The 11,111-nt window shown below is 49.9% G+C and overlaps 1 protein-coding gene across 2 annotated transcripts in view; it reads right to left on the reverse strand.

The window, feature by feature from the left end:
* Positions 1-1,242: 1,242 nt before the first annotated feature.
* The window catches only part of Tmem51 (transmembrane protein 51), a 52,902-nt gene continuing 43,033 nt past the window's right edge, over positions 1,243-11,111 (reverse strand). For both annotated transcript variants that reach the window (XM_021160012.2, XM_021160011.2), the window contains exons 2-3: positions 7,430-7,958; positions 1,243-2,360 (exon numbers count right to left, since the gene is read on the reverse strand). In XM_021160012.2, the coding sequence (XP_021015671.1) occupies positions 1,952-2,360; positions 7,430-7,770 (750 nt within the window). In that variant the 5' untranslated portion in view covers positions 7,771-7,958 and the 3' untranslated portion in view covers positions 1,243-1,951. The remainder of the gene's footprint in view (positions 2,361-7,429; positions 7,959-11,111) is intronic.

Raw genomic sequence — 11,111 nt, forward strand, 5'->3', positions numbered from 1 at the left:
CAAGTTATCCTTTTACTTCCACAGGTTCACCATGACACGCACACTCGCACACAGACACACACGCACGGACTCTGCTTCTATAGGTCCTAGTTTTTGAGACGGGGGGGGGGGGCTGTCTCACATAGCTCAGGCTATTCCTGAACTCACAGATGATGGGGTGACCATGAATTCCTGATCCTCCTGCCTCTAACTCCGGAGTGTTGGGATTACTACCAACCTGGTTTATGAGGTTCTGAAGTCGGAACTCAGGGCTTCCTGCACGTGAGGGAAGCCTTCTACCAACTTCGCCACATCCCCAGTTCAGACTCTCATACTGACTTGTACCTCAAAATGTCAGACCATCTTCACTTGGGGCTAAGCCTGCAATAATTTGCCTTCTGGCTTCCTGGAGCTTTTTTTTTTCTTTTTTTTTTTTTTCGAGATAGGGTTTCTCTGTATAGCCCTGGCTGCCCTGGAACTCACTTTGTAGACCAGTCTGGCTTTGAACTCAGAAATCCACCTGCCTCTGCCTCCGGAGTGGTGGGATTAAAGGCGTGTGCCACCATACCCGGCTTTCCTGGAGCTTATTAATGTGAGACTTTCAGAGCCCAGAACACAAGGAGTGAGCGGGACTCCCAGCAGGCCACTCCGTACAGAAATCCTCTGGACTCAAGGTCTCTGTCCCCGGCTTTCCTCCAGGGCCAAGATCTGGATGCAGAGGTCTCTGTTCCCTTCCTTAGTAGTCTGTGGTCACTGGGGTATTTCATAGTGTATGTACTGCACAGTAGACACTGTCCCTTCCCAAAGGGGACATATTTCTCTCCAGTCAGTTCTGGGGGTAGGTGACAGGCTGAGCTCCTTTTTGGGCTGCTTGAGCCTGGGAGTGGGGCACTGCTCTAAGTTCGCAGCGCCTTCTATGTGGCCTGTGGGCTGAGACGAGGGCAGCCTCAAGTCTCCTTCCAAGTGGTCAGTGTTCTTTTACCAAGTTTCTTGCCAGAGAGCAAAAATAGGAACTCGGATTCTGGACCCAGAGGGTCTGAGCTTAGAGCTACTTGTGAGTGGTGCAATATGGAGTGCTTCAGTTAACCCAAACCTGTGAGCTAGCCCACAGAGTTACAAGGGAACCAGGCTTGGGTACAGGTGACACGGGGTAATGCAGCGGGTGCTTAGAATACAGCCCCACCCCCATCCCGTGAATTAGGTGCCCTTGTTGACCAGCTGTTATTATTGATGTCCCTGCTAAAATGACTGAATGGTCAGGTGTGCTACATATAAAACACTTTATTATAAAATGCCCAGCTGCATGGTGTTTGAGAAGGCATGGAGCAGCGACTTCCTCTCTTGCCTTTCGTTACCCACAGGTGTACCGAACCGTACAATCAATCACCTTCTGTGTCCCACGCTGAAGGTCATCAGGCCTTAGACCTTCAAAGAACCAGCAGCACTAGGGGCCCCTAGGGACCTCCCCCACAGCTCACCTCCACACGGCCATCATTTTATTCACAAGACAGTTCCAGGTCCTTTTGGCCAAGGCGGAACCACGTTCTCCACTGGTTCAAGGCTCCAGTGAAGAAAGCAAGCAGAAAACTCGGTTTCGTTTTGAAACGCAGCAACTGTGGTCGAAGCGAAAGGAGACGACCTCAGTTTAAACGAGTCACTAGGGATCCTGTCCCAGCTTAGGAGAGGGGTGTGTGGGCAATGATCCCGAGTGGGAGAAAAAGATGCTGGGGATGCCAAGGCCACACCCCTTGCCAAGGCCACACCCCTTGCTATGGTTCAGAGCATCACAAACTCCCAGCATCCTTCTGATGGCCCTACTCTGCGGGGCTCTGTGAACCGTTCTCTCCCTCTACCCACAATCCCCATCACAGTGGCTAAGTGTGCCTTGACCCCTCGACTGGGGCTGAAGTGGCTTTGGCGAAGTCTGTTGGTGTGGAGGGTGAGACAGGAGGGAGTGTAGTCAGAGAGTCCTTCAGTCGGGTGGCCGGGCATCGGGCGCCTTTGCCTGGACTTCATCGTACAGCGGCGGAGGAGTCAAAGGCTCGATAGAGGGAGGAGGAACGTTCTTGTCCGGTAGGGTGATCCTGAAGTCTTTGAGATGAAGCTTTTCGGATTTAATCCTTCGAACTTTGAGTGGCTTCAGGCGTTTGGCCAGCTTGGAGTTTTGCCTGTCCGGAGCATGCCCTGGGCTGGTCTCTGTCTCTGCCCTGGTGCTGGTGGGGGTTGCCTCGTCCAGCCCCGTTAGCGACTCATAGGAGGGGAGAGAAATGCTCAGTCTTGGGTTCTGCTCCTGCCCCCTGGTTTCCGGGTAGCCCGTGTTCATCACTTCCTCGTAGCTCGGTACGTAGTACCGTGAGGAGACATCCTCCTCTTCCTCCTGGCTGCGGGATGATAAAGACAGAGTGTCAGTACACACTCAAGTCACTGGAAGTCCACAAAAAGTGGGTTCGGGTTGCATTTGAATACTAGGTTCACACATACCGACTCTGCAAACCATATGCAGGCTCTAGAACGAATCAGTAAGCATTTTAGCATAAGGGAACCAATAAAATATAGAAGAACCAATTTTCCATTGCCAACCGCACCGTAAGTAAGGGCTTCCATTATGCCCATTTTACAGATGGGGAAACAAATACATCAAGGTTGTGATGGTTAATGAGATTACCAACATTGACAGGATCTAGAAGCACCTAAGAGAGAAACCCTTGGGCCTGTCCATGAGGGGATTCCAGACTGGGTTAATTGAGGTGGAAAGACCCATTCTAAATGTGGGCGGCTTCATCCCCTAGACCGGGGATCTGAACTGAATAAAAGGAGACACTGAGCTGAGTGCCAGCATCCATCTCTGCTCCCACTACATACATATTTCCCCAGGGAGCTGTGCCATCAACTCTGAGCCCAAAGCTACCCTTTCTTCCCTAAGTGGACTTTGTCAGATACTGAAAAACGAAATTAATACGAAGATCAAGCACCTCTGTCATTTAGGGGATGGAAGGGCAGAAGGCGAAGGCCTCACAGGACTATTACTACACATAGTTCTTTGGGTGTGAGCTTGGCTGCAATCCTTTCATACTTTATAACATACTGGAATATTTATCTCAACGCCGAGCCGGGTCCTTTGCCAAAGGTGCGGTACTCAAAACAGCTGTGGATGTTAAACAAGATGGGTGTCCCCAAGTAGAGAAGGAACATCCAAGCGATGTTAACGTCTCCCTCACCTTGGCCTTTACTTCTTCTTCTTTTTTTTTTTTAAATTTTATTAATTACTATACATAAGTACACTGTCACTGTCTTCAGACGCACCAGAAGAGGGTGTTGGATCTCATTACAGATGGTTGTGAGCCACCATGTGGTTGCTGGGATTTGAACTCAGGACCTTTGAAGGAGCAGTCAGTGCTCTTACCCGCTGAGCCATCTCTCCAGCCCCCTGGCCTTTACTTCTTCTTCTTTTTTGTTTGTTTGTTTTTCGAGACAGGGTTTCTCTGTGTAGCCCTGGCTGTCCTGGAATTCACTTTGTAGACCAGGCTGGCCTCGAACTCAGAAATCTGCCTGCCTCTGCCTCCCGAGTGCTGGGGTTAAAGGCGTGCGCCACCACGCTTTTACTTCTTAATGGCCCTATTTTCAAGGAACTCACCTGTTCACACGGCAGCAGGGGTGGGAATTATGGGTAACTGATTCTCCTCTTTCCTGTTATTCCCCACGTTTTCTAGACTAAGTGTGTGTGCTGGTTAATTCTGCACGATGACCATGGAAGGGCAAAAGACCTTCCCAGAGGAGACTCTCAGCTGAATCCCAAAAGATGCTCTCCCCCACTACCCCCCCCCAGGTCTCAGGATCATCCTGACCATGGCAGGCCTCAACAGAACAAAGGTGTCTGGGAGGAGTTCTGCCCTTGTTCTGACTCACTGTGGGACTCAGCAGGTCAGTCTTCTCATGCCCTGGACCAGGTATGGTCCCCGAGGGTTCCCTGGATCTCAGGTTCGCACCTTCAGGAAGCTTCCTTGGCTTCCAGCTTGCAGACAGGGGAGGAGGAGACTCCCTGACATCCAAAAGACCATGGTCTAATTCCTCATACTAGGCTGCTCTCACTCTTTCGAAGACAAGGTTTCAAGTGGCCTAAGTTAGCTTTGAACTCCCTATGTTGTAGAGGCTGACCTTGAAGACCTTGAACTTTGAGCCTCTTGCCTCTGCCTCCAGAGTCCTGGCATTAAGAGGTGTGCACCACCAGTGTATGTGGTGCTGAGACTGAACCCAGGATCTATGGCATGTTAGGTAAAGACTCTACCAACTGAGCCACATCCCCCGGATTCTCCTCTTCTTAATCACAGATACAGTCATGTGTTCTTTTATGCTATCACATTTGGCTCAATAGGGGACAGCACACAGGGTGCTGGTACATGGGCTATGTGACTTGGAGACACTGTAGATGTCTCAGTTCACATAAAGTCACCAAGCACACATGTCTCAGAATGTATCCCTGTCATACTGCAGCAGGTAGCTGGCTCTGCTTCTTTGGACTAACAGTAATATAGCAAATATTGTCTCTCTCTCTTTTTTTTATCTTTTGGTGGTAGGGATGGGACCCAGGACCTCACCCAAGGAAGACAAGTGTTCTACCAGTGTGGTACATCCCTAGTCTGAATGTGTATTTTCGTGGTCAGAAAATGAGACAAGGGCATGGTTTAATTCTAATGTTGGGAAGGAATAGGCAGGTGGATCTCTGTGAGTTTGAGGCCATCCTGGTCTACATAGCAAGTTCCAGGCTAGTCGTGGCTACATAATATCTATAGTATCTGAGAGAGAGGGGCGGAGAGAAGAAGAAGAAGAAGGAGGAGGAGGAGGAGGAGGGATGAGAAAGAAAGAAAGAAAGAAAGAAAGAAAGAAAGAAAGAAAGAAAGAAAGAAAGAAGATGAAACCAGTATTTCTGACATGAAGCACCCTCTCCCCTTGCTATATACTTCATCTAAAGGAAGAAAATACAAACTTTGCAAAGCCCTCCATCTGTATTCCCTAAAACCAAACCAAACCCAAATCTTTCCACCCTGAGGCAATCATGCTGAGTACCGTGGCCCCTGACAGTCTGCCACTGTCCGTCTCTAGCCCACCCACAGTGTCTCACAGTCTGGGGCCTTCCTAAAGGCTATGCCAATTCATGTCTCATTCTCAGTGTTGCGGGGTGGGTCCAAATTAAAGAACACTGGCCAGCAGTGGCTGGGGGAGTCATCTATCTATCTATCTATCTATCTATCTATCTATCTATCTGTCATTTATTTGTGCATGCCCGCCCAGGTGCTTGTGTCATGGTACACATATGGAGGTGAGAGGCAACCTTCATATGGGTTCCTGAGATCAAGGTTGTCAGACTTGGCAGCAGGCTCTTTTACCCACTGACTGGCCCCATAATGTCCATGGCACGTTGTCCTTGTAATTCTCTGATGCTAGAACCTGCCTGTCTTGGTTAATGTAGGTGAGAGAGGGGGCTTGGAGGATCAAGTGTCTTTTTGTTTGTATCCCAGGACTAATGAGGCGGGACAGCTATGAAATAATTGTTTCTAACCTCTGTCTGTTTCCTGACTAGTGTGTTTATCTTTTGTGTTGATTCACAGAGGTTTGTTTTTTTTTTTTTTATGATGGATTGAGGGGTTCATCCTCATTGTCATCTTGAGATTAGGCATCAGTTAGGAGACACATCTCTGGAATGCCTGTGAGGGTCGCTGGGAGTAGACGAAGGCCCAAGTCAGTGTGCATTGTTTACATGAATTGGGCCATGCCAAGAATGCCAATGTCGCTGGGTGATGGTGCATGCCTTTAATCCCAGCACTTGGGAGGCAGAGGCAGGCGAATTTCTGAGTTTGAGACCAGCCTGGTGTACAGAGTGAGTTCCAGGACAGCCAGGGCTACACAGAGAAACCCTGTCTCAAACAAACAAACAAACAAACAAAAAACAAACAATAACAACAAAAAAGAATGCCAATGTCCCAGACTCGGGGATGGCAAGGCCTTCTTCTTGGTCTAGGGTCGACCAGTAGGAGCAGAAAGTACTGGCTGCAGTTTCCGCCCCATGACTGCAGCCTAAGGCTACTCACCCACAGAGACCCCCTAATGTGGTGAGTTTCCTGGCTGTTGCTGGTTCCTCTCCATTGGAATGTGCATGACCCACTCAATCCCAGATTTCCTTGTGGTTGTCATGTGTTCATTCCCTGTGGCCCCATCGAGTCCAAAGCCAGGCAGGTGGAGGACAGGTGTGTTCTCAGAGAGGGTTAACGGAGTACAATAGATCCACCCTGACTTAAATGTGGACAACATCATTTATGGGCTTAGTCTGAATGAAGCGGGAAAAGAAGACAGGGACCTGAACACCAGCATCCATCCCTCTCTGTGTCCTGAGTTCCCACATGATGTAACCAGCTGCTACCACAGGCTCCTGCAGCCACACCTCCCCATCCATAATGATCCCAGCCTCAAACTGAGAGACAGAGTAAACCCTTCCATCCTTAAGCCGACTCTGTGTATTTGGTCAGAGCAATGAGAAGAACATCTAGGGTCAGATGCTGTGCTGACTGCCTATGCTTGTCCGCTTGACACACGCTAGAGCAGTGGGTCTCAACCTTCCTCATGCTGCGACCCTTTAATACGGCTCCTCATGTTTAATATGGTTCCCCAGCCATAAAATTATTCCCATCACTGTAATTTTGCTGCTGTTATGAATTATAATGTAAGTATTTTTGAAGATAGAGATTTGCAGAAGGGATAGAGATCCACTGATTTAGCATCACTTGAGAGACAGGCCTCTGAGAATGCCTGCGTCTGGGTGTGCAGGGCGTGGTCTTGACTATGTCAGTGGAGGCGGGAACTGAATATGGATGGTAGCACCTCATGACTGGATGAAAAGGAGGCACAGAGCCGAGTGCAGGGATGTCTGTATACATTAACTCATCGCTCTCTGTTCTTGACGGTGGGGGCTCTGCCTTCTTGACTCCCCCAAAAATGATAGACCCTGACCTGCAATTGTGAGCTAAATAAATCCTTTCTCCCCTAAGTTGCGTTTGTCAGAGTGCTTTCATCACAGCAATGAAATGAACCTTAAGGGAGACGCCATCTCTTATGACATATGCCTCTATCTATTGTCTATCATTTAAATATGTTCCTGATATTTTGGGCTAAGCGAAATATTGTGCCTTGACCTTTTAAAATCAAAGTAGATACACGTAGCACCTGGAACAGAGAGACAAACAAGAAACCTAGAGCCCTGTGACCCTCGGCCCCACCAGTTTCTGTGCTACATCTGATAATCCATCTTAGCCACAGGATTTGGGAAGCCTGAATCTAGTAAGCACAAGGGTATTTGTAAAAATGGTATGAGGAGAGTGGAAATACAGACTCGTGGAGCAAAGTACTCTCTCCATGACTCTGTGTACAAGTATGGAGGGAGCGGCCACTTGGGTCTTACCTGTCTTCTTCTTGGGAGTGTGGCATGGTTCCTGCCTGCTGCTGAATTCGAGCCAGCTCCTCACTCTGCCGCAGCCTCCTTTTGTCCCGGATGCTCAGGCAGATGGCTAGCAGCAGCAGCATCATGCCAGCCCCGACCAGCACGTACGCCACTGAAAACGTCTTGCTCTTGAGGATGCCACCACCTCCCTCTGTCTTGTTGCCCTGAGACGTTGGCTTATCCGCAGGGCTGAAACCAGGAACCAGGTTCCACATGGCCATGATGACCCCGAGGACCAGCATCCCCAGGCCGATGGCCGTCAGTGCATAGTGTGACCCGTTGGGTTTGGATTGGGCCATCATGACAGCGGAGTGGGACAAGACCCGGCTCAAAGAGAGAAAATAAACCAGAAAGCAGTAATGCCAATAGACACTGTGTCCATGTAGCAAAGAGACTCTCCTGTGTCACAGAGGAAAATCATCCGTAGACTCTCAAGCGATGGCTCTCTTCAAATGCCAGGTATTCCGGGTGGATGGAGCAGACAAGAGATCTGAAGAGGAGAGGAACGAGAGATTATCAGCTCTGTCTTGGGGAGGTTCTCTGGGAAGGAGGTACCAGGCAGGGTTGGGCCACCAGCCTCCACCCTGGCCTCATCTCTAATACATTCCAGATGTTCCAGCCACCACCCCTGTGCTAGAAGGGAAAACCAGAGCCGTCCCTGCAGGAGGCCAGCAGTGAGGCCAGTGCTCTGAGCAGCTGCAACATGCTGTGAGGTTTAATGAAGTGTGGTCCACTCTCAGCCCTCATGGGAGAGATATGCAAGAGCAGAGCAAGAGATGGCATGCTTGGGCCAGGGTCAGTCACACCCCAGTCACCTGGGGGGGGTGGGGTTCGGGGTGCAGGAGTTAACAATGAGTCCTATCCAGTTAGCCTGCTGGGCTCAGTATACTACCCTCGCTGGCTCCTGATTATTATCTTGGAGGGGGAGTCTTGGAGGGGGAAAAAGTTCCCTTTTCTTAGACCGATGAGCGTGCCCTCCTTGGTCATGTGGCCTTACTACCTTGGTCTGCATATCCCCTCCAAGTACCCCTGCAGTTACCAGATCACCCCTTTCTGGGTATTCGGGTATGCTCCACTAGCTACTTGGGTGGGCCTGTCTTCCAGTGGCCCCTTCCTTGTCTCTTAGCCCTCCACATGGCAAACGTCTCAATTGTGTGTGTGCTCACGTCCAGTGACATGGACGGAGACCATAAGGCAGCTCAGAAAGAAAAGCGTTGCCCCAGCCCTGTCTCCCCCACTTCCTAAAGGAGGCAGAAGACTTCACATTCCTCATTTTCTGTGTCCAGGAGAACCCCAAACCATCCCAAACAACCAAATTCCTTTTCCGGTGAAGCTGCTCAAAGACTCATGGGAGCTGGGATTCCAGAGCCCTCGGTGACCGAGGGAACCAGCAAGGCATCGAGGCTGTACTTTAGGATATATTTGGAGATCATGGAGGAGGAGATGGTACGGCCCCAGTCTACCCAGCTTTCGGTCAGAGGGTGGGCAGGCAACATTGCCGAGCAGAATCGCCCGGTCGTCCTTAGATGGACAGGCCTTGTTTTCAACCCTGCATTCTTTCCAACCTTTCTGAAAGCCCAGCTGATCGGGGAGCCTGAAACGTGATGCCGCGGAGATGTTTTCTTGTTAAACTTTCACCTTCATCTGAAACTCGCTGCTTTGTTAAAAATCACTCTAAAAATATCTGGGACAACATCCTCTCTCAGCTTGAAGGCCTTGCCTTCCCTTTCTTCCACCCAGTAAGTGTTTCTGGTGCATCTGGCTACCTGCAGGTTGCACGGGAGACACTGCAGATGCCTGGATGAAGGAAGGAAGGGGACGCGAGGGAAGCAGAGACAAAGAGTGACAAGAAATGAAGTAATGTGTATGAGCTCTGGAGTTAGGCAGCATGCCCACGTGTGTGTGTGTGTGTGTGTGTGTGTGTGTGTGTGTGTGTGTTTTAGCTCAGGCTGGGGCTTCTGGAAGCTTCAAAGAAGGGAAGTTTCATTGGTATGAAAGGGTCACATGCAGAAGCCACAGTTGCATGCATGGGCACAAGTGTATATGCATGTATGCATGGCTATGTACATACAGGTACACATGTACGTGTGTGAATGTATGATCAGAGGTGTGTATGAGCACACATGACATGTTTACACGTGCAGATGGCATGTAGAAGCTATGTGTTCACGGTATACAGAGCACAGACAGCTACAGCAGGACCAGGATGCCACCTTGTCATGCATACAAGCTGCTTGATTTGGTTTTGTTTTTTGAGACAAGGTCCCATGTAGCCCACATGGGCTTTGTACTTATTAAGTAGCCCAGGATGACCTTGAACTTCCGTTCATCCTGTCTCCACCTCCCAAGTTCTGGGATCGCAGGCGTGTAGCACCACATCTGGGTTATGTGGGGCTGGGCTGGAACTCAGGGCCTCATGCACGCTGGCCAAGCACTGAGCCATCTGAGAACACCTAGGAGGGCTGTGACTTCACTAGAAGGGTTCTTCAGAATCCATGGTATCCAACCCATGAGCCCTTGGGTCTGGGAAAATCAGGTTCCCACTGGCCTGCTGTTTGTCTTCTATCTGGCTTGTTGACGCTCGTGGATCTGTGGTATATTTAGCCTGGTTTGCTTTCCCTTGCTGAATATACACAGAAGCTAATTTTATGCTTAGACGATTCGGGCCACACAGCCTTCAGCATGCCCTTAACAAGTAGCAACCTGGAGTGGGGATAAGGCAGATAAGGGTATCTGGCTCTGACAAGCTGCTCTATAGATCCCAGAGCTGGACCTGACCCTCACCGCTCACATTGGAGACACTGGCGACACAGGAGTGATGCTGTATCTTGGATTTTTTTGTTTTGTTTTGTTTTTTGTTTTTTTGTTTTTGTTTTTGTTTTTTCGAGACAGGGTTTCTCTGTGTCTCCCCGGCTGTCCTGGAGCTCTTAGACCAGGCTGGCCTCAAACTCAGAAATCTGCCTGCCTCTGCCTCCCAAGTGCTGGGATTAAAGGCGTGCGCCACCACGCCCAGCTGTATCTTGGGTTTTAAAGTGCACTGTTAGCAGAGAGAAGAGGGGTCACCTCCCTGGGGCAACTGGGGAGGTTCTGGGCAGACTCTTGCACAGGTGCCATGCTCAAACCTTCAGTTACTCACCCACCAGTGAAAGCAAACGATGGGGTTCTAAGGAAGCCGTGGACATGCTGATTCTGTGAGGTACTCATAGTGAGACACCTTTTGGGAGGCTGGGAGCATGAGGTAGGCCTCTATACAAAGGGGTAGTGCAAAAAAGTCAAAGGGAGCTGTGGAGACGGCTCATTCAATAAAGTGCCTGCTGTACACGCATGAGAACACGAGTTCAAATCCCCAGGACTCAGGTAAAAAGCCAGGCACAGCCACGAGTGTACCTGTGAGTCTAGGACTGTAGAAGGTGGAGATGGTAGGATTGCTAGGGCTTGCTGACTGCAAGCCTGGCTTCAGGCGCAGCAGCAGAGTCCCTCTCTCAAGGGCATAAAGGGGAGAGTGATAGATCAGGACTTACGAGATCCTCCTCTGTCGTCACACCATATGCACAGATGGGCATGCTCAATGGCACGCATGTGCACATACCACATAGACATACAGACACAGATGCACACACACAGACACACAGACAGACACACA

The sequence above is a fragment of the Mus caroli genome, chromosome 4 (genome assembly GCF_900094665.2).
Source record: "Mus caroli chromosome 4, CAROLI_EIJ_v1.1, whole genome shotgun sequence".
Classification (NCBI taxonomy): Eukaryota; Metazoa; Chordata; class Mammalia; order Rodentia; family Muridae; genus Mus; species Mus caroli.